This window comes from Muscardinus avellanarius (genome assembly GCF_963383645.1).
Source record: "Muscardinus avellanarius genome assembly, chromosome: 12".
NCBI lineage: Eukaryota > Metazoa > Chordata > Mammalia > Rodentia > Gliridae > Muscardinus > Muscardinus avellanarius.
The window spans coordinates 96,072,322-96,095,237 of NC_137798.1; the positions used below are offsets into that span (position 1 = coordinate 96,072,322).

The 22,916-nt window shown below is 51.2% G+C and overlaps 1 protein-coding gene across 1 annotated transcript in view; it reads right to left on the bottom strand.

Annotated features, from left to right (window-relative positions):
- Positions 1 to 1,026: 1,026 nt before the first annotated feature.
- Positions 1,027 to 22,916, bottom strand: part of LGMN (legumain) — a gene marked incomplete at its 3' end in the record, with an annotated part of 49,567 nt that continues 27,677 nt past the window's right edge. The window contains exons 3-17 of the mRNA XM_080707192.1: positions 20,235 to 20,332; positions 19,071 to 19,152; positions 18,305 to 18,390; positions 16,542 to 16,617; positions 15,673 to 15,735; positions 15,132 to 15,198; positions 13,730 to 13,848; positions 13,554 to 13,643; positions 11,865 to 12,065; positions 10,834 to 11,004; positions 8,004 to 8,071; positions 4,953 to 5,047; positions 1,690 to 1,781; positions 1,425 to 1,578; positions 1,027 to 1,160 (exon numbers count right to left, since the gene is read on the bottom strand). Of these exons, the coding sequence (XP_080563318.1) occupies positions 1,027 to 1,160; positions 1,425 to 1,578; positions 1,690 to 1,781; positions 4,953 to 5,047; positions 8,004 to 8,071; positions 10,834 to 11,004; positions 11,865 to 12,065; positions 13,554 to 13,643; positions 13,730 to 13,848; positions 15,132 to 15,198; positions 15,673 to 15,735; positions 16,542 to 16,617; positions 18,305 to 18,390; positions 19,071 to 19,152; positions 20,235 to 20,332 (1,596 nt within the window). The remainder of the gene's footprint in view (positions 1,161 to 1,424; positions 1,579 to 1,689; positions 1,782 to 4,952; positions 5,048 to 8,003; positions 8,072 to 10,833; positions 11,005 to 11,864; positions 12,066 to 13,553; positions 13,644 to 13,729; positions 13,849 to 15,131; positions 15,199 to 15,672; positions 15,736 to 16,541; positions 16,618 to 18,304; positions 18,391 to 19,070; positions 19,153 to 20,234; positions 20,333 to 22,916) is intronic.

A 22,916-nucleotide genomic window follows, 5' to 3' on the forward strand; every position in this document is an offset into this window, starting at 1 on the left:
CTCGGCATTTCCTTACCAGGTTCTTGTCTGCGGTGAGCGAAGAATGACACCCGCAGACCGCAGGAAGGGGAGTAAATGGTTTATTGGAAGCAACAGGGAATAGGGAAAAGAGGCCAAACACCCCAAAGGGGCTGTCGGAACTCTGGAGTCCAGCAGCTGCCTTCAGGACAATACTTTAGGGTAGCCCAAGCCGAATGCCTTCAGTTACAAGCTGCTTTCTCCCAGAGTCCACGCGATCTGCCAGAAAGGGATAGGGAAAAGTGGCCGAACACCCCAAAGGGGCTGTTGGAACTCTGGAGTCTAGCAGCTGCCTTCAGGTCACTACCCGAGTGTAGCCCGAGCCAAGTGCCATCAGTTACAAACTACTTTCTCCCAGGGTCCACGCGATCTGCCAGAAAAGTGCAGGTCACCCCTAGGAGCCCTGGTCAGACTTGATGTCCAGCAGAGGCCTTCAGGTCACTACTCGAGAGTTTCCCGAGCCACATGCCCTCAGTTGCACTCCACCTTCTCTCAAGGCTAACGTGACCTGCGAGAGAGAGAAAAGCTCCCCAAAGGGGAGGGGGTCCCCGAAAGGGAAAAACCTGTTTTGGTGGCTGTGCTAAGGGTTTTGCCGATGTCTGCGTGTCCTCTGTTGGTTGTGGTGAGTTTGGAATCCTGGGAATTCTGGGAAGCAGCTCTCAGAATTTGCATAGGGTATTTGCAAGTACCTTTGAAGAGTCTCCTTTCATTCAGTAGGAGTGCCAGACTTGCTCAGGTGATGGCTCCTGGGTTTGTTGATTAGTAAACCGATGGCTTTGTTGGTCCTTCTTATCTCTAAACCTTGCTTTTTCTACCCAGGCCTCTTCCCTATCTGCGTATTTCCTTTCTATCTCCTCACAAGGACACAGTGCGTTTGGTTAAGGTTGACCTTAATGACCTCTTTTAACCTAATGGCCTCTTTAAAGACCCTGTCTCCAAAGACAGTTCTGGGGTGTGGGGGGCTAGGCCCGCAGCATGAATTGGAGGACACAGTTTGGTCCACAACGATCAGGCAGCCACAGTGAAACTTGGACTCAAGACTTGACAGACCTCCAGCTTAGCCCAGCATCCCGAGGCTCCAGGTGGGTGGTAGGAAGGCAGCTGGGAGCAGCCTTGCCCCGGGGAGCCCGTGTCTCCGTGACCTGGGGTGGGCGAAGAAGGCCAGCTGGCAAGCTTGGCTTCTCTGTGTTCCCTGAAGGAGGACTCAGGAGCCCGGAGCCACACATCTGTGCCCATGGGTGAGGGGCCACGGGTTGTGACATACCGCAGGGGCTCACCTATGTCTCCATCCTCTCTCCTGGCCCCGAAGCTGGGGCTGTGCCAGCCATGCTGGGAAGAGCCACCAGGGTTCTGTGGAGACCTAGCATGCCCTGACCTGCTGCCCCACCATCCCCACGCCCACCCACTGCAGCTGGGCACGGGGTCCTCATCATCACAAGGCCTGAACTGGCCCGAGGTGGCCTGCCACACCTTGTCAGAGTGTGTGGATTTCACCCTGGATATCACTAAGTCCAGGCTAGAGACTGGGCTTGTCAGTGAGGCAGGAGACGAGCAGGAGCCCTGGGAGAGAGGAGGGTACACAAGAAGAGAAGGGGCCTCTGGGTGCGGCGTAGACACCACAGACACATGCACACATTGCACATGTGCACTCGTTCACACGCATGCATTTACAGGGCGTCCGGAAAGCCTGGTGTGCACCTGCCACTGCAGCAGCTGCCGCATCCACACGCAGGTGGCTGAACCCAGGGCTGGGGTCATCTGGCCTGGGGAAAGGGAACGACTAGGCAGGAAGCAGGCCCTGCCTTCGCAGGAAGGTCACAGGAGCAGGGTTGAGGGGGAAAAGCGCCAACTCAGCCCTCACACTGTTTGCTGGGAAATGTTGGCTTCTGTGGAGAGCCGTCCCTCCGGGAAGAGCCTCTTTGCAGCCCATGCAGCCCTGTGCCAAGAGGAAGTCTGCATCTCTGCGGCTTCGGGCTCAGCAAACCCACTCAGCAGTACAATGGGATGAGCCTGATCTAGGAGTCCGGAGACCCGGGGCTCAGGCCAGCTGCCAGCCCTCAGCAAGTTGCTTAACAGCCTGTGCCTCAGTTTCCTTATTTATTTATTTATTTATTTATTTATTTATTTATTTATTTATTTGCAGTACTGGGGATGGAAGCTAGGGGCATTCTACCTCCAAGCTTTACCCCCCAGCCCTATATTTTATTCTTTATTTTGAAACAGGGTCTCACTGAGTTGCAAAAAAAAACCTCACTAAGTAGCTGAGGCTGGCCAAGAACCCCGATCCTCCTGTCTCAGCCTCCCGAATGCTGGGGTAACAAGCATGCACCACCACGCCTGACTCTCCCCATTCTTAAAATGAGAGTGCTTATTATACCCTTGCTTCCCAGGCTCATCACCAGGGTTGTCCAACTTCCTGGGTGGCGGCAGGCAGGAGAAGGCCTTTTTGCAAAGGTAAATAAATGCAGGGCTAGCTGGGACAGCCCCAGAGGTTGTTTGCCGCTAAAGTCACGCAGCTGCGGGGACACGTGGCAAGTCCCCGGGTGATTCATCAGTCAGGCCTGCAGCCTGTTACAGGACTGTGCCTGCCCAGAGGAGGGGTTGCCCTCCCCAGATCCATTCACAGGAATTGTATGTCCCTAGCGAATACAGATGAAGATACACAGGCTGGCTGAACCTTAGGGTTCAGTTTGAGGCTGCGGTGGTGCCAGTAGATACACACATTCGGGGACCTGAGGGCACGGGGGTGTACATGATCCACCCGTAAGAAGCAAAGAGGGCTTCCTGGAGCCAGGGATGCCTGAGCAGCCCTTGAAGGGTAAAGAGCTGGCCCTGGCAGGAGAGACCACATCCCCATGTGAGGCCGGGAGCCTATTCACCATGGGTCTTTTATATTTCTGCATGCCTGGGGGAAAAGTCATTAACAGCTCTTTTTCGTTTTGTTTGGATTTTTGTTTTTGCTACTGGGGATAGAACCCAGGGGCATTCTACCTCTGAGCTACATACAACTCCAGTCCTATTTTATCATTTTTATTTTGTTTTATTTATTATTTTTTATGCTGCTGGGGATGGAACCTAGGGGCATTCTACCTCCAAGCTACACCCCCAGCCTGATTTTTTATTTCTTATTTTGAAACAGGGTCTCACTAAGTTGCAAAGGGCCTCACTAAATCGCTGAGGCTGGATAGGAACCACGATCCTCCTATCTCAGCCTCCCAAGTACTGAGATTACAAGCATGCACCACCACCCCCGGCTTATAATTTTTATTTTGAAACAGGGTCTCAGTAGGTTGATGATAATCTAAGTACTTGCTGAGGCTGTCCTCAAACCTGAATTCCTCCTGTCTCAGCCTCCCAAGTACTAAGATTACAGGTGTGCACCACCACATCTGGCTATTGATAGCTTTTATTCTAGACCCTCTTTTTAAGAGTATTTGAATAGGCATGGAAGTCCAGGCTATCTCTTCCTCCTGGGAAGAGCAAAGATTTTTTTTTATTGCCCAGGATAGTAAAACAATGTCTCTTATGTTGGAAGACAGTATCTTCCGCCAGGCCAAACTTTGAGAATGTTTACAAGCAGCCTTCTTGGAAAGATTGATTCCCTAAGATTGAGAGGGTTTTATTGTGGGGGTTTTGTGTGTGTGTGTGTTTTTGTTTTGTTTTTGCAGTACTTGGGTTCGAATCCAGATGCATTCTACCTCCGAGCTACACCCCAGCCCTATTTTTTATTCTTTATTTTGAAACAGGGTCTCACTGAGTTGCAGAGGGCCTCACTAAGCAGCTGAGGCTGCCCACAAACCGCAATCCTCCTGTCTCAGCCTCCCCAAAAGCTGGGATGACAAGTGTGCACCACCACACCCGGCTAAGATTGAGGTCCCTACACCAAGCCACAGACCCACCCATGCACAGGATCCTCCTGGCCCAGCGGTGCAGCTCGCGGGGAACTTGGCAGAGTATGAAGCTCCAACCACCTGCCCTGTGCCTCGGGCCCCGCAGTCTCTATGAACCAGTGGCAGGCCAGCCTGCTCCCCGGCCAGTGGGCCAGACCCGGTATGCTTGGCAGTTCTTGACAAGGAAAAGGAAAGATAAATGAAAAAAAAAAAAAAAAACCACAGAAAATGTTAATACGACTGTGCTGAGTATAAAGCTGACAGCAACAAGTGGGAGAGGAGGCAGAATTAGAAAGCTGGACCAGCTGAACCGGGAGGATCGCAGTTCTCGGACAGCCTCAGATACTTAGTGAGGCCCTTTGCAACTCAGTAAGAACCTGTTTCAAAATAAAGAATAAAAACATAGGGCTGGGGATATAGTTTGGAGTGAGAATGCCTCTGGGTTCCATCCCCAGTATCTCAAAAAAAAAATTTTTTTTAACCCAAAGACAATGGCCGGGCGTGGTGGCGCACGCTTGTAATCCCTGCACTTGGGAGGCTGAGACAGGAGGATCGCGCAGGTTCGAAGCCAGCCTCAGCTACTTAGTGAGGCTCTCAGCAACTTAGTGAGACCCTGTTTCCAAATAAAATATAAAATAGGTCTGGGAGTATAGCCCGGAGGTAGAAAGCCTCTGGGTTCCACCCCCAGTACCACCAAAAATAAATAAATAAATAAATAAAACCCAAAGACAAATAAACAAAAAATGTATGAACTGAGCACCTTACGAGCACCAGCAAGGTGGTCTCCACAGTGATGGAGGCTGGATAGTTCAACATCAAGCATATCTCGGTGTGGAGCCCCAGATCTCCACTGGACACTTGGGCTACAGTTTGATAGTTAATTGCACAGATTATTCAATCTCGGTTGGCGCTTGTGGTCTGTCACATGACTCTCAGCCAACTACCGCATTCTGCCGGCTTAAGTCTTCCACATTTCCCAAAGAGAGCTCCTCCCAGCATCCCTGCACCTTTGGTGGGCTCAGGCGCGCCCCCTCCTGTCTTCACTGCCGCAGTGCAGCTCGGTGGTCTCGCCATCCAGCCTGGAGCTCCGTGAGCATCCCGCAGGAGCAAGCTTTGCAAAGTGCTTCTTTACTCGTTCCCTGAAACCGCAGAGCCCCAAACTCTAAGGGCGGGAAAGTTTATCCTCACATCCTTTGCCCAGCCTTAGGAGCAGCTCATCGAGAAAGCACAGTCTGTTTGTGCTAATGGAAAACGAGCCCATCAGAACCACAGCACGGCCCTGACCTGGTCGGGCACAGTGCTAATTGCCAGTTGCCTCAAGTTCCAGGCAGAACCACAAGCAATAAAGGAGGCGTGGACCGCTGGACAAGACAGGTGCACAGGACGGCTGGGCGGAAGCACCGGGGTTTCGTTTGTGCTGCTTCTTGTTGTTAGTTTGCTTTTTCTCTAACCAGCCATCTAGCTGTAGGCTTTTTTACAGTTTTATTGAGACATCATTCACATGCCATGTGATTTCACCCATTTAAAGTGAACAATTTATGCCGGACGTGGTGGCGCACGCTTGTAATCCCAGCATTTGGGAGGCTGAGACAGGAGGATCGCGGACAGCTTCAGCTCCTTCGTGAGGCCCTCTGCAACTCAGTGAGACCCTGTTCAAAATAAAGAATTAGCCGGGAGTAGTGGCGCACGCTTGTAATCCCCACGCTTGGGAGGCGGAGACAGGAGGATCATGCAGGCCATGATCCTTTGAAGCCAGCCACGCTGGCTTAAGAGACCCTGTTTCCAAATAAAAGTATAAAATAGGTCTGGGAGTGTAGCCCGGAGGTAGAAGGGCTTCCAGGAACCCCAGTACCACCAAAAATAAAATAAAATAAATAAATAAATTAAAGAATTAAAAAGTAGGGCTGGGTTTTAGTTTGAAGATAGAATGCCCCTGGGTTCTATCCCTAGTACCGCAAAATAAAAATATAATACAAAGTAAATAATTTAAGATGGTTCCATCCCCAGTACCACTAAATAAATAAATAACTTTATACTCAGGCTTAGTACAGATGTCCCTTAAACAACCCGGGGTGGGGGGTAGGGAAGCCCACCACCACCAAGCAGTCAAATATCCACATTGAAGTGTGTGTGTGTGTGTGTGACTCTAGGGATTGAATTCAGGGGCATTCTACCTCCGACCTATTTCTCCGGCCCTTTTTACTTTTTGTTTTGAATAGGTTCTTGTTAGGTTGTTGAGAGTCTCACTACATTTCTGAGGCTGTCCTCAAGCCTATGATCCTGTCTCAGCCTCTCGAGTACTGGGATTACAGGAATGTGCCACCACGGGTCCACATTTAATTTTTGACTCCCTGAAAATGTAGCTACCAATAGCCTACTGTTGACCAGACCTTATTGATCATATAAACAATGAACACATATTTTGCACATCTATTACAGTGAAAGATATGCAAGCACCACTACTAATCACCTTTTACTGTGACACGCAGTTTACTGGATACACTGGTCGTGGAGGAACCCAGGATCCCAGGGCATTTTACCCAGATATGTGCAGAGCTCCGCACAGTAAGGAGGGACCGTGAACTGACTGCAGTAAGAGTGTGTGGAGTGTACTTAAGTTTATGCGATTATGACTTAATTCTGCATCTTTGGATCTGTTTACAAAGTCTCTGAGCTGTAAATGGCAGCCTGCATGGTCTGTATTTGTGTGCATAAGGTCTTTGTGGTATGGGATATTGAACCCAGGGACATTCTACCTCTGGGGCACTCTACCACACCCTATTTTATTTTGAAACAGGGTCTCACTAAGTCATTGAGGGCCTTACTAAGTTGCCTCAAACCTGCAATCCTGTGTCAGCCTTCCAAATAACTGGAATTACAGGCATGTGCTTAAGGTGTGTGTGTGTGTGTGTGTGTGTGTGTGTGTGTGGTGCTGGGGACTGAACACAGGGGCATTCTACCTCCAAGCTACACCCCCATTCCACAGTGTAGTTAACGATACTTTCACAGAACCCATCGCAGGACCTGAGTGTGTGGTATCCTGACCAAGAGAAACAGAGATCATGTTCTCTGGCAAGATGTCCTGCCTTGGCCCTGCTCCGGGGAGCCGTGACCCTGGCAGGGCCGTGTGGGAGGCATGATTTGCGGCAGGACCAAGGAGACGGTCCACCATGATGAGTGGGGAGAGGAGGAAAGTTCCAGGAGGAAGGGGCGGCGCATTCCAGGGTGAGCGGGGCAGCAAGTATCAGAGGCCCAGCAGGCAGAAACCAAGAGCGGAGAAGAAAGCACTGGAGTGGCAGGTGGGGAGAGAAGAGACAGGTAGGGGGCCCCACCAGAGGGCCCGGGCATGAAGTACCAAGTAGGGGGCCAGGAAGGAATGCTCAGCTTCAGTTATAAATCTTTATTAAGATGTGTGTCAATCATTGCAGAATAAAATACAAAAGCAATCAAAAATCATAGTTATTTTCTAAAAAATAGTTTTCCATCTGGGGCTTAGGGTCCTTTGCAATAAAATCATTCTCAAGACTTAAAAAGAGATTCCGGCTTCGAATTTCTCGGATGAAAGATTCTTGCTCCTGAAAACTTAACAGGCAAAAACAACGCTGGAAAGCAAATAAGCCTTTCTCGAGCCGGAGCTTTAACCTGCTCTAACTGGAGTCTTTGAGAGCTTCCCCGCGTGCTTGGAGACAGCCGGCGGGAGGAGCGTGTTGGGAAGGAAGGCCCGGGCGAGGCGGGGGCCCCAGCTGCGGGGCTCCCTTCCCTTCCAGCTGCACCTCTTTGGTCTCTGGTTAGTACGACCACAGCGTTCACTCTTGGAGAAGCATCGAGAAGGCAGCTTTTCAGTAGTAGCCAAGGCACACCTTGTCCATACTCGAGATGATCCTGTAAGTAACAGCGAGAAGAATTTGGGGAGCCAGGTCAGCCCCGAAGAAAGGAAAACACGTACCGCGATGTGGAGGGGGCGGTGCTTGCGACGGACCCCCCGAGGGTCACAACTGAGAAATCCACCAGCCGGTGTCCCCAGAGCAGCAGCTGATGGAAGTGGAACCCCCACACCTATGACACCCATCATTCAAACGCTGAGTGGCCCTTTACCTGTCGGGTAGATAAAGCCCCTCACAGAGGTTGGCCAGCACGTACAAGCGTCTCAAGGCGTACTCATACTGGAAGAAAACAGAGAAAAGCGCCGCACATCAACATCTCACCGTGCAGCCAGCGCCTAACGTGGGGAGACAAAGCTTCGCGGCCAGGGACATGGGCCTCCGTGGGCCATGGATCCCTCTCTTCCATAAAACTCTCGATCCCCGATGGCTCTGCTCCCCTGTGAGCGGGAACCGCCCTGAAGCCTGCCTTTTGAGTCCAGGGACCTCATTCTGAGAGACACATGCTGGGGAGGGAAGTGGGTAGCACATAAATGCCAAACTAGACCCCGCCAGGTCAGACTTGAGTAACCCGGATGTTCAATCCTAAGAAAACTTCAGGAGAGCCAAGCGTGGTGGTGCAGGCCTGTAATTCCAGTACCTGGGAGGCTGAGACAGGAGGATCGCAGGTTTGCAGCCAGCTTCAGGAACTTAGTGAGGCCCTCTGCAACTTAGTAAGACCCTGTTTCCAAATCAAAAATATAATAGGGTTGGGGGTGTAGTTGGAGGTGGATTGTCCCTGGGTTCTATTCCCAGGAAAAAAAGAAGGAACAAAGGGAGGGAGAGAGAGGGAGGGAAGGAGGAGAAAGGAGGAAACTTCAGGGAAGCCGGGCGTGGTGGTGAGTGCCTATAATCCCAGTACTTGGAAGTGGAGACAGGAGGATCACAGGTTCAAAGCCAGTCTCAGCAACTTAGTGAGACCCTACTTCAAAATAGGGAAAGTAAATGGGGCTGGGGTTACAGCTCACTCACAAGTAGAATGCCCCTGGGTTTAATCCCCAGTCCTGGGAAAAGCAACATCAAAAGAAAAAACACAAGCCGGGCGTGGTGGTGCACGCTTGTAATCCAGCATTCAGGAGGCTGAGACCTGGAAGATCGCGGTTCGCGGACAGCCTCAGCTACTTAGTGAGGCCTCTGCAACTCAGTGAGACCCGGTTTCAAAATAAAGAATAAAAAAAAAAAAATAGGATAGGGGGTGTAGCTCGGAGGTGGAATGCCCCTGGGTTCCATCTCCAGACCCGCAAAAAAAAAAAAAAAAAAGAAAAAACACAGCCAGGTGTGGTGGCGCACACTTGTAATCCCAGTACTTGGGAGGCTGAGACAGGAGGATCAGAGGCTTGCGGCCAGCCTCAGCTACTTAGTGAGGCCCTACGCAACTCAGTGAGACCTTGTTTCAAAATAAAGGATAAAACATAGGGCTGGGAATGCAGCTTGAAGTTAGAATGCCCCTCAGTACCACCAAAAAAAAAAAAAGAGTGAGAAAAAAAAAAAAACCAGCCCTCCAGGAGAGTTGGAGAGCTCCCATAGGAGGCAGGAAGATTCACTTTACTTCTGAAGGGCAGAACCCAAGGCCAGAGGTGAAGGGCGGCTGGCTCCGCAGCTCCCCTCTGCAGAGTTGTGAGGGCAGCCAGGGCCAGCAGGAAACGCAGAAGAGTTGGTGGCTACCATGTCCCAGGAAAACTTCGTACACAGAAATGGCTCCTGGGGCTAGGGGACAACAGGGGGAGGACAGGGTTGGTCCTCAGGCCATAACTGGCCAATCCATCTTTAGCAGGAGCCAAGTGTCCTACAGTACCAACCACGGGCTTTCTAGGCCCTGCTGATGTTGGCACTGTACCATCTGCAGGGATGCCCTCATCCCGCAGCATAGACCAGGGCGGGACTTCCACGCCACGTCCTAGGGAGTCCTGGTGAGGGGGCAGGAGGGCCGGCTGGGAGACCCAGCAGGAGAGCACAGCTGGGCTGCTGCGAGGGGCCCAGCACGGACAGCAAGTGTGTAAAGAGAAGTGAGCAGCCTTCAAAGGCTCCGTGTGCGTGTGTGAGAGACAGACAGACAGACACTGACTGGGGACTGAACCCAGAAGCATTCTACCTCTGAATTATAACCCAGGTCTTTTTATTTTTTATTTTGTATTTTGTGGTACTAGGGATTGAACCCAGGGGCATTCTACATCTGAGCTGCACCCCAAGTCCTTTTTTTTTTTTTGCAGTTCTAGGGATGGAACCTAGGGGTATTTTAACTTTGAGCTATACCCCCAGCCCTATTTTTTTATTCATTATTTTGAAACAGGGTCTCACTGAGTTGCAAAGGGCCTCACTAAGTAGTTGGTGCTGGCCTCGAGCCCTGATCCTCCCATCTCAGCCTACCGAATGCTGGGTTTACAAGTGTGCGACACCACGCCCAGATCTTTCTTATTTATTTATCTTTGTGGTGCTGGGGATAGAGCCTAGAGACACTCTAGCTTTGAGCTATACCCTCAGCCCTATTTTTCTATTTGGAAGCAGGGTCTCACTAAGTTGCTGAGACTGACCTCAAACCTGCAATCCTCCTGTCTCGGCCTCCCAGGTACTGGGATTATAAGAGTACGCGCCCCAACACCCGGCTTTTTGTTGCTGCTGTTTTCTTTTATTTTGCAATAGGGTCTCACTAAGTTCCCGAGGGCTTCACTAGGTAGCTGAGGCTGATCTCAACTGTGCGATCCTCCTGTCTCAGCCTCTCAAGTACTGGGATTGCAGGCGTGCACCACCACGCCTGGCCTCCAAAGGCATTGCCCTCTGTGACTGGGGGACTCTCCCACTCGCTAGGCAGAAGTGCTCCGGTGCCAAGGGTTATAGTCAGGGACCTTGGGCCTCTTCTTCTTCCTCTTCCTCTCCAATGAGGCCCCAGCATGAGCATAATGTCCCCTAAGCCCGGATGGAAGCTTCTGCAGGGTCGTGCACCTGCGGGCCCCCAGCGGACGCCCTGGTTTTGCTCTGGGGTCTCAGGGGCAGGGGGCGAGGCTCACCATGGGGATGTGCCAGTTGAAGCAGTGCGTGCGGAAGTGCGTCACCACCGCTTGGTGGCAGTCAAAGTTCCTGAGCAGCGCCCGCTCCGACAGAAAGCTCTCGGCATCCGCCTCGGTCTCCGCCAGCTGAGAGACGATTGTGTGCACCGTCTTATCGATCAAGTGCCTGGCCTGGGGAGAAGCACAGCCTTTCAGAACGTGTCTGACTCGACGCAGTCTTTCGCAGACAGAAGCATGGCTAAACACCTGTCCAGTGGGCTGGAACACGGGCCAATAAATGCGTCCAAAGAGAACAAGAGTGCTCACAGCTTGTGAGACAGCAGGAAACGCCAGGCCTTCTGGGGACCTCCTCGCAAGATGGGAACTGTAGAGTTAATATCGCCCGCTCTGAAGGAAGAAGGCTGTGGAAATGGTGCCCCAAAGCCGGCCGCTGTCCCAGGCGGGGTGCTGTGCACTCACGGGTCAATTGCCCGTGCAGAACACAGTGGACGGCTAGATCGAAGGCACGGTGGGGAGCGTAGCCCGGAGGTAGAAGGGTTTCCAGGAACCCCAGGGCCATCAAAAAAAAAAAAAAACACATATATATATGGCTGGGGGTGTAGCTCAGAGGTAGAATGCTCCTGAGTTCCAGGAAAAAAAAAAGGAACCACCATATGCAGCTTCTTAGCAGTATACAGGGTAGATGGGCCCCAGATCCCTTGATCCTTAAGGGGTCACAGTTAGTTTATTAATGGATAATGAAGACAACAGCTGCTCCACTCACCCACTCCCACTCTGCATGGAGCCGAGGCTGGTTTCCCTTTGCACATGCTAACATGGGGTAGGGCAGGGCACGGGGGTGACTGGAGGTCTGCGGGCTGGTTCTGAGCAGTGCTCGACACTGGGCAGGAGGCAGGGCCTCTCCTCTCTCTCTCTCTCTCTCTCTCTCTCTCTCTCTCTCTCTCTCTCACACACACACACACACACACACACACACACTGCCCACCTTGTCTGGGAACGGCCTGGGGAGGGTTCCTCTTAGCACTACTCACATCCAGATGCCGCTGGATCTGCCTGGTGAGCTTCTGGGCCCTCGACCCATCATTGCTTCTCATCAGCTTTCTTTTCAGGATGGCCAGGGGCACGTCGGGGCTCGGGGTGAGATCGAGGTGTGTGACTGGAGGCAGAGAAATGGGGGAGCTGGCCCTGTGCTTTGTACCCTGAAACTGCATCACTTTCATGGAAGAGATGGACTGGAAAGAGAGAGAACTGTAAGTGGGAAGAGCAGATGTGCCACACGCACCCTGGGTCCAGTACCCCCTGAGAGGCTCAGGGTTCATCCAAGGGCCCTATCACGGCCTGAAAACACATGGTCAGTCCCCAGCAGGAGGCAAGTTTGAGGACCTGAAGCCCACTGACGAAGGGCTGCTAAAGCACCCAGCAGGCTTTGCGGCAGAACAGCCACTCCTGCACAGGAAACAACGGCTGACCCACAGTCAGGCGGGAGCTTGGACCAGAGGGGCTTGAGCCGTAGCAACCCTGGATTGTGCTCAGCACCCCCGCTGCCCACCTGTCCCTAAAGACTGGCAGTAGGCAGGAGCCACGCATCTGTCCAGGTTAGAGCTGAAGTCTGAGTCCCACAAGAAATGGCAGAGGTACGGCACAGAGAGGCCAGGCCAGTGCTCACACCAGGACCTAGCTAAGGGGACTACTGCCTGGCTCTGCCTGCCCGCACAGGCTACTGCAGACTGCACCCAGCCACGGGGGCGGAAATGCCGCAAGTATTCCTGTTCTCAAACCAAGCAGCGGTCATCTAAAAACAGTTCTAACACCACAAATAAGAACACACACTACGCATAAACACAGTGTGCAAATAAATCCATCCCGTCTCTCTGGAGACCAGAAATGGCCAATGCCGAGGACCCCGTAAAGAGACTGAAAAGCCGCCGGCTGAGCCCATGTCCAGGGCAACACCCTCCCTGCCTCCCCCTGCTCTGTTCTCTACGCCCACACTCATGCCAGGCCAGGCCATGGTGTCCCAAGTGTACTTCTTATGTCCTGCGGCTGCTCCGCTGACTGGCAGGCCCGTGCTCTGCAGGGAATGGCTGAAGACAGTTAAGTTTTCTCCTCTCAGTCTTCCAGAAAGCTGGGCTTGCGCAGAGGGCACAGATCTGAGCGGGCGAGCCCATGGATGGTGGTGGGCTGTCTGCAGGATAATGTGCTGGGAGTCCTGCGCAAGCTCTTCCGCATGTCTGACCACACCAAGGGCTCCCCTAGGGCTTCACTAAGCCCCGTGTCTCCCGCAGCCAGACAGCCGCAGTGAATTCACCCCTGTGACCACCAGGCTATCTTCTGGATATAGACAGAGGAGGCGAAAGTGTGGCTGAGTCAGGCCTGGGGGAATCCAAGGCCTGGGGTTCTATGGGACAGTGCCACAGAATTTGAAAGGGAAGTTTTCAATCCGGGAACCCATGTACGGGGCCTATGCTTGGTGTTCCTCATGCATGACCTTCTGTCATGCACCGAGTGACCTTACAGAAGCCAGAAGCTCCAGGAGGGTCTATCGCTCTGGCTGCTAAGCCTGGCGAGGCCCCCGGGACAAGTGGCCAGGTGAAGCAGAGCCACCCTTGCCTTGATCATGCCTCACCTGGATCCCGTTTCTTTTCAGCAAGAGACAGACAGGCCCAGGCGAGCCCACCCGGGGCTCAGAAACGGAGCGAGGGTGCAGATCACCCACTCACTTTGTTACCGTACTGCATGACGTGGCTGGTATTGGTGTGGGACTTCACCAGCCGGTACTGCTTGTGGAGGGTCTCTTTGGTCAGATCCTCCTGCAAAAATGAAAGCATGGGTGTCCTTCGGGCTCAGAGCCTGAGTGTTAGACCGCAGTTGGCCAGCGGCCCGGGTGAGGGCTCACCACGTCCGAGTCTTCCATCCAGTTGACACTGTACCAGTCGCCCAGGTACGTGGACCGCTCCTCGTCGTAGTAGCAGGCGTAGGATGACTCGTTGGGGTTGGCGGCAGTAGTTGCATAAACTAGGGATTAAAGCATCTCTGAGTCCCATCTTATTATTCCCTGCCTGGGACAACACTTGAAGCTGGGGTCCTTCCGTGTGCCCAGATGAGCTGGAAGCTGGCCCCCTGAGCTCAGCATCGGGAGGGCAGGCGGACACAGCATGGCCACCCCGTCCACTTGTTACAATAACTCATCTAAAATTAAATGAGGAAGAAGGAAGAGCCAGTGGACAGCTTTTTGCTGCAGTAAGCAGATAGGCATGCTGAGCACATCGTGCTATTCTGAAAGAACGCTGACGAAGTTTAAGGCCTTGGGTCACTCGAAATTCTGGGGCTGATTTGGTTTCTAGAAAGAGTTAATATTTATTTAAAAGAAAAAAAAGCTCAGATCAGAGCTTAGGGTATAGCTTAGTGGTAGAGCTCACACTCCCCTGGAGTGAATCTTCATGATAGCTCCCACTCAGTCCCTACCCACCACGCTGGACACACACCTTACTCAAAGTGCAAGTCTCCCAACACACAGGCCCTAGTTTTACCCTCATTTTGGGGAGGGGGGAACTGGGATTGAACCTAGGGGTGCTGTCCCTCCGACCTACACCCCCAGCCCTATTTTACTTTTTATTTTTTTTAATTTTGTCTTTGTGGGTCTGGAGTTGGAACCCAGGGGCATTCGACCTCCGAGCTATACCCCCTGACCTAATTTTTATTCTTTAGTTTGAAACCGGGTCTCACTGAGTTGCAGAGGGCCTCATAAGTAGCCGAGGCTGTCCACGAACCTCGATCCTCAGGTCTCAGCCTCCCGGATGCTGGGAGTACAAGCGTGCGCCACCACGCCCGGCCCTATTTTACTTTTTATTTTGAAATAGAGTCATACTGGCTTACTGGGGGTCTGGCGAGGTTGCTGAGGCTAGATTGCATGTACCAGCCTGGCTTTTTGGGTTTTTGTTTTTGAAACAGAGTCTCATTTTATCCTCATTTTATAGATGGAGATGAGGATCAGACCAGAGAGTCTGACCAACATATCACAAAAGAAAATATCGGTCCAGACAAAGCCCATGTGGTTTTGGACTCTGGTAGCTTTGCCAGAACCTGGTGGCGTGCTGAAATTCACAGATTCCTATTCCTTGACTACTAATCCCTAAGGAACAGAGGAAGCCAGGGCTGTCACCAGGGTTTGTCCCCATGTCTGTACCAGACCCCTGTGATAGCCCTTGCCTAGGCAGAGCCCTGGGCTACACACTGGCAGCATCTGAGGACAATACACCCCACAGCTGAGCACCGTGCCGCGCGGGGCCCCCACCTACCATTGATGTCACTGGGCAGGTGGTTCATCATGGAGCCAGACTCACAGGCTTCAATGTAGAACACCATCTGCAAGGCAGGCGACACAGGTGAGCTCCTGCCCCTGCCAGGCGCTGGGGCTGCCGGGGCCCTGCCACCCCCAAGCCCACTTCAGTCTCTCGCTTTGGCTCTTGGGAGAAGTTGCTGCTGCTGGAGACTGCTGCCAGGGACTCCTGGAGCCCTGTGCCAAGGTGTATTCATTGCTCAGAGGATATTAAAACCCACTGGCTGATGTAATGCATGGGAGACGGAGCCACCTGCTGCTAAGGAAACAGTTCCAAAGAGCAAAGCCGTGCGGCAGGCCATCTTTCCGATCACCATCATATGCTCCCAGCAAAGCCTGGCCTCCAAACCCGCAGCGGCGGCCCTTTCGGATCCAGGAGCAATCTCCAAAGGCTAATCTTAGAGAAACAATGGTCAAGGCTGACAGAAGGAACCACTGCAGGTCCTGCTTCCACGGCCTCCCCACGCTTTTCCCCCAAGGCCACCAGGGGTTGATGCTACCTTCTGGTACATTCTGTGTTTGTGCATATAATGGATGGTCTTGTTCAGGTCCTTTACATGGAGCTGAAAGATAAGAATACCAACATCAGACCTGCACCTCGGGAAATCACTTTCAGGCAATCCATCAACAGGCACTTTATAAAGTTGTTGTTGTTGTTGTTTTTGGTGGTACTGGGGTTCCTGGAAGCCCTTCTACCCCCGGGCTACACTCCCAGACCTATTTTACATTTTTATTTGGAAACAGGGTCTCCTAAGCCAGCGCGATCCTCCCGTCTCTGCTTCCCAAGCGTCTCTGCTTCCCAAGCGTGGGGATTACAAGCGTGCGCCACCACGCCCAGCTTGTTGTTGTTTTTAAATCATTGCTTAGAAGTAACCATGGTGAAGAGTATGTAATCATCTCAGACTGTAATCGTCGCAACTGTCGGACACATTTTAAAAGTTAAGAAAACATGTGTCTTTATTCAGGACTTTGTCCAGGGCGTCCAGGGCTTTGCTCTACCGTGTCAGGTGCAACACAACTAGTCCTGAAACTGTGTCCGTCACTGTGATAGAGACCTATACAGGGACCAGTTGGGTGAGCTGGCCTTGGACAGACTTCAAGCTTCTCAACGTGTCCCCCCAAGCTATAGGCCAAAGGTACCAACCGGCCTGTACCCAGACACACTCCAGCTTTAATCTTAACACACGAGCTTTGTTTTCTACGGCCCAAGTTTATCTTTAAAATATTAAGAAAAATTGCTTGGGGCAGAGTTCAGCTGTAGAGTGCTAGCCTAGTGTGCACGAGGCCCTGGGTTTCGAACCCCAGCACTGAAAATAAAACAACAACAACAACAAAATACCCCAAGATCAAAATGTTAAGAGAAACTCACATCATCATTAGGGAAAACCAGTATCCCGGTGGCTCCGTGGTCGGTGAAGTAAATGAACACATGATCCTTGGGGCCGCTGCCAAGAGAGCAGAGGCAAGTGAGAGCGGGAGGCTGACTTGCTATTTCCATTTCTACTCTCATTTCTCTGAGAAGTTGCCCTAATCGAGAAGTTGAAAGTCTGGGGATGATGGTTGCCCAACGAGGGTGAAGGAGGAAACAGGGGCCCGGGTATGGCCCCCTCCCTCTGGTCCCGAGGCACCATGACAGCTGGGAAGGAGGGAGCTTGGCCGGTAGCCTGTGTCATGGCCGGTGTGATTTGATGTAGTGTGGTCCTCGCCATTGGGCCTCATCCCAGGCAGCCACACTCTCCAACCTGGTCGCGCCCAAATAAGTAAGGGAGGCAGGAAACAGGAGAGCACCTACAGCTCCCCTCCAGGCCTGGGGGTATTGCCCGTCCTCCTCCACCAGGGCTCCGGCTCAGGGCACTGCTTCAGGCTAGAGATGCGCCCAGAGACAATCAGTGCACCCTGCACACATGACCAGCTCTGCATGAGCTCATGCCAATGCGCCCGTGCCCAGGTTTCCCTTCTGGCATCAGAGAAACATGCTCCCAAGTCTCCGGAATTTCCTGAAAATGCTCCATCAGGAAATAATAAGCAACAGGACAGCCCTAGCCACCAGCAGGGCAAGCATAGGGCTCAGTGCTCCCCTCTGCAAACGTCAGTCCGCTCCAGGGTGCTGACCCGTGACCAGAGCACAGGCTGGAGGCAGGCAGGGATTCACAGCTGTCTCAGGCCCTCCACTGATCACAGGGCAGGCCAGTGCTACGATCCACAGGCAGCAAAGAACAGTGGGTTGCAGGGGGAGGGAACATTTATTAAGAGTTGTGAGGCTGGGCGTGGTGGCGCACGCTTGTAATCCCAGTAACTTGGGAGGCTGAGACAGGAAGATCTGGGTTCAAGGACAGCCTCAGCTACTTAGTGAGGCCCTCTACAACTTAGTGAGACCCAGTTTCGAAATAAAGAAAAATAGAGCTGGAGATATAGCTCAGAGATAGAATATCTCTAGATTCAACCCCCAGTACTGCACAGAAAAAAGAGAGAGAGAACTGAGGTTCAAGTAATATGTGCATATGAAAGTATCACTATAAAATCATTTATGATTACAGTGCACCAAAATTATTTAAACATTAGTGAGGTTCACAGCGATACAGTCGTGCATGCCCGTACATTACTGGGTCTGTTTCCTTCCCACTTCTCTACGGGTCTCTCGCTTTCGTGCGGTTCTTCCCTTTCCTTCTCCCTAGCTTCCACAGAGGAAAGGGAACATGAGGCCCTGGATGTTCTGAGACTGGCTGATCTCACACCGCACCGTGTTCTCCAGTTCCGGCCATTTTGCTACAATTGGCATAATTTTGTTCTTTGTGGCTGAGTCAAGTCCACTGTGCGCATGTACCACACGCGTTCATCACTTCCCGTCATGGACGGTGGGAGACGGGAGGAAGGAGAGAGACCACCGCTGTGGCGTGCCTGCAAGACTATGACTGTATCATGGACAGTTACAAAGTGCCAACTAAATAAAAGAGAGAAAGAAACCCAGGAGGAGCACAGGGTTCATTCAGAAAAGAAACGGGCCATCAAATAAGTCCCGGCCCTCTGCAGATCCCTCTGGGATCTTACAGGTAGACAGGGACAAAGAAGGGCGCCTGTTTGAACCCCCGGCATCAGCTGAGAACGCCGTGTGAGTCCACGGAACACAGCTACCTCTTGAGGACTTTTCCAGATCCTTTGCCCTTCACGGCCTCCTCGTCGCCTCTCAACACAGCAAGGAAGTTTTGTGGGGTAACATCCTACAAGGAACCAGGAGAAAGATCAGCTGCCAGACCCAACCGGGCCCAGACCACCGAGACTCCGGAGAAACCGCTCAGAACCTAGAGGGACCCCGGGCGATGGTGCTGTTCTTGGGGTGAGGGGGTGGGGTGCCACCCAGAGGCCGCCACCATCTTGCTTTTGGCTGATGGCAACTTGGTATGCCTGCCATTCCTTCTTGACCACTGGAAAGTCTGTGTGGAGAAACCCAGCAATTCTTTTTTTTTTTTTTTTCTGGTGGTACTGGGGGTGGAACCCAGGGGCTTTCTACCTCCGGGCTATACTCCCAGACCCATTTTATGTTTTATTTGGAAACAGAGTCTCACTAAGTTGCTGAGAGCCTCACTAAGTAGTTGAGGCTGGCTTTGAACCTGCGCAATCCTCCTGTCTCAGCCTCCCAAGCGCGGGGATTACAAGCGTGCGCCACCATGCCCGGCAAAACACAGCAATTCTGACTGGCATGGAAAGTTCTAGAACACCCCTTTTAGACCCACTCAAAACAAAATAAATTTGCATCATTTACTCCTTGAGCACGAATCTAACAGAAACATGAACGCTGATGAGAAATCAGCCTAGCAAGGTTCCAATTCTGGAACTACAGAAAGAAGGAAACATCATCCGTGAAACGGAAAGGAAGCCACTGGCCACCCGGGCCCCTCACCTCTCCGGTGTAATCCTTCAGGACTCCCTTGTACACATCCGTGCCATTGGGCCTGTTGATCACAATGCCTGGAGTGGGGTTGCTGGGAATCAAAGGACACAGTTGTAACATGAATGTGACCTGTCCCTGGAGTCTCCTCAAAATATACCCGACCTTGTGGCGACACAGCAAAGCACTGTGCTTGGCATTTCTCGCCCTGCGGGCCACCAGGGCGTTGGTGGTTTGGGCAGGAGCTGGACCAGGGGCTTTGGGCAGAGGCAGCTGGAGCAGGACTCTGAAGATTTAAGGCAGGGACTAAAGCCTCGGCCCCGCCCTCCTACTAGAAACCACAGGGCATCTGGGCCAGAGCTCACCAAGGGGTCCCTGGAAGCACAACCCCTGGGAAACAGGCAGGCAGGAAACAGGTTTAAACGCAGCTTCGGATATGTTCCGTGACAGACCAATGTAACCTCTGGGACAGCAGCAGGGCAGCCAGGAGCCAGGGAGATGAGAGCCGCGCTCAGTGCCCGGACCTGCTGTCCACCAGTTCCTCAAGAAACGGGATAGGGGACACTAAAGATCATGTGTAAATTAAATGCAGTAAGTTGCCAGGCACAGTAGTGCCTGCCTGTGGGAGGCTGAGACAGGACTGCAGGTCCAAGGCCAGCCTCAGCATCTTAGCAAGACCCTGCTTCAAAATTAAAAAAAAAAGGGCTGAGGGCGTAGCTCAGAGGTAGAATGCCCCTGGGTTCAATCCCTAACACCAAAAAACAAAAGCAATGTAATAAGTCATAAAAGCAACAGGTATAGAAAAAATGCACATTAGATTTGACAATTATGAGCCTTTTACAAACAGGCCAGCTGTGCTGTGTGTCCCCACTGAGCAGCTGGGAACACGCACCAGAGAATCCACAGACCCCAAAGAGCAGCCGTGGAGGCTGGGAGGAATTTGGGCTTTAACCCTTTCAGAGTACCCTCCACCGCCTTCCCCTACAGCCCTGCCCCTGCCAGGGTGCCCCAAGATACTTCAGAGCTCAACATGAGGGATCCCAGTGGCCTTTCATGTGGGGGATGCTTGTATGCTGACATCTGCCACTATCCTAAGAAGTCCTGTGAGACTGGGCACAGTGGTGGTTTTTAATGTCCCAGCATCCTTTGCCACCAAGTTCAAAGCGCCCCACTTACTCTTCAGAGTTGGCAATGTCATCGTACATCATCACGATGATCTGCTCGTCGGGAATCCCATTTCGGTGAATGATCTGGTAGGCGTGGCATGCGTCTGCCTGGGAGAGAGAAATTAGTCAAGTTCTACATCTGCCTACGAAGAGGCCCTCTGGGAGTTCTAATGAGCGTGTAACACACATCTGTCTCCCGGGAGTCGCTGTGAATCGTTCCCTATTGGTCAGGTGTTTAAACTGTTGTTATAAACATAAATAAGGCTGGGCATGGTGATGGAATCCTATACTAGGCAGGCTGAAACAGGAGGATCACAAGTTTGAGGTTTGCCTCAGCAACTTGGTGAGACGCTCAGTAACCTAACAAAACCCTGTTTAAAAAAAAAAGCCAGGCGTGATGGCGCACGCTTGTGATCCCAGCAGTTATTTGGGAGGCTGAGACAGGAGGATCTCAGCTGGAAGCCAGCCTTAGCTATTTAGTTGAGGCCCTCTGCAACTCAGTGAGACCCTGTTTCAAAATGAAGAATAAAACATAGGGCTGGGGGTGCAGTTCGGAGGTAGAGTGTCCCTGGGTTTCATCCCTAGTACGGCATTAAAAAAAAAAAAAAAAAAGACTGAGTATAGACTGAAGGCAGAATGCTTCTGGGTCAATCCCCTATACCAAAAACAGAAAACTGAAACCAACTTGAATCAGTACTTAATTACATTTAATCAAAAGCCAGGCATGGTGGTGCATGCTTGCAATCCCAGCATTTGGGAGGCTGAGACAGTAAGATCGCGGTTCGAGGCCAGCCTCAGCTACATGGTGAGGCTCTTTGCAACTCAGTGAGACCCTGTTTCCAAATAAAGATAAAAAAATAGGGCTGGGTATGTAGCTCAGAGGTAGAATGCTTCTAGTTTCAATCCCCAGTACTGCACCAAAAAAGAAAGAAAGAAAGAAAGAAAGAAAGAAAGAAAGAAAGAAAGAAAGAAAGAGAAAGATAGGAGAAAATATTTGGGACCTTGAATTAAAACTGCAAGAATATTGAAGACATGGTCCATTAAAGTATGGCCCATAAAATTAAAAATGATAAACTAAGTAAGCCGGGCATGGTGGCGTATGCTTTTATTCCCCGCGCTTGGGAGGCGGAGAGAGGAGGATCGCGCAGGTTCGAAGCTAGCCACACTGGCTTAAGAGACCCTGTTTCCAAATAAAAATATAAAAATGGGTCTGGGAGTGTAGCCCGGAGGTAGAAGGGCTTCCAGGAACCCCAGTACCACCAAAAGAAAAAAAATGATAAACTAGACTTCATCAAAATTTAAAATATTGGTGCTCAAAGGGCACCATTAAAGTGCTGGGGATACAGCTCAGTAGTAGAGCACTTCCCTAGCAATGGGGCCCTGGGTCCGATCCAAGCACTGCATAAAAGATGCCATTAAGAAAACTAAAAGATGGCCAGGTGTGGCAGTGTGCGCTTGTAATTCCAGGACTTGGGAGACTGAGATGGGGGATCCCAGATTTGCGGCCAGCCTCAGCTACTTAGTAAGGCCTCCACAACTCAGTGAGACCCTGTTTCAAAATAAAGAATAAAAAATAGGGCTGGGGATGTAGCTCAGAGGTAGAATGCCTCTGAGTTCAATTCCGAGTACCACAAAAAAAAAAAGAAAGAAAAAGGAAAAAGATGAACAATAGCCTAAGAAAATATTTGCAAAACATATCCAATAAATGGCTTATATCCAGAAGACAAAGAATTCTTGCACCCAATAAGATGATCCACTGAATCAAAAAATTGGCAAAAGATTTATTTTTTATGGTACTGGAGGTGGAACCCAAGAGCTTTTCTACCTCCAGGCTACACTCCCAGACCTATTTTATACTTTATTTGGAAACAGGGTCTCACTAAGTAGCTGAGGCTGGCTTCGAACCTGTGCGATCCTCCTGTCTCAGCCTCCTCCCAAGCGCTGGGATTACAAGCGTGCGCCACCACTCCCGGCACCCTGTGAGCATTTCATGTGATGGCGCATGCTTGTGTAATCCCAATACTTGGGAGGCTGACACAGGAGGATCATGGTTCATGGCCAGCCTCAGCTACTTAGGCCTTCTGAAACTTTGTGAAACCCTGTTTCAACATAAATAAATAATAAAAACAGGGGGTTCAGGGCCAACCTCAGCTACTTAGTGAAACCCTCTGAAACTTAATAAGACCCTGTTTCAAAATAAAAAATAGGAATGGTAGAATGAATGCCCCTGGTTTAAATCCCCAGTACCCCCCCCAAAAAAAAAGAATAAAAATAGGGCTGGGGGTATAGCTCAGAGGTAGAATGCTCCTGGGCTCAATCCCCAGTACTGCAAATAAATAAGTAAACAAATAAATAAATAAATTTGCATTTCATCTGAGAGGATGTAAAAATGGCTATAACCACATGAAAAGATACTCAACATTATTAGTCATTAAGAAACTGCCAATTAAAACCATAATGAGATACCACTTCACAACAGGGCAGATAATAATAAGTCCTGCTAAGGATCAGAGAATCAGGAACCTATGCAGGCAAGGTCACCTGTGAGAATGTAAATAGTACAGTCACTTTGGAAAACAATTAACAGTTTCTTTAAAATGTTTCCATGTGACCTAACAATTATGCCAGGCATCTATGCAGAAGATAGACAAAATATTTGTCCAAGCTGGGTATGATGGCAGGCTTGTAATCC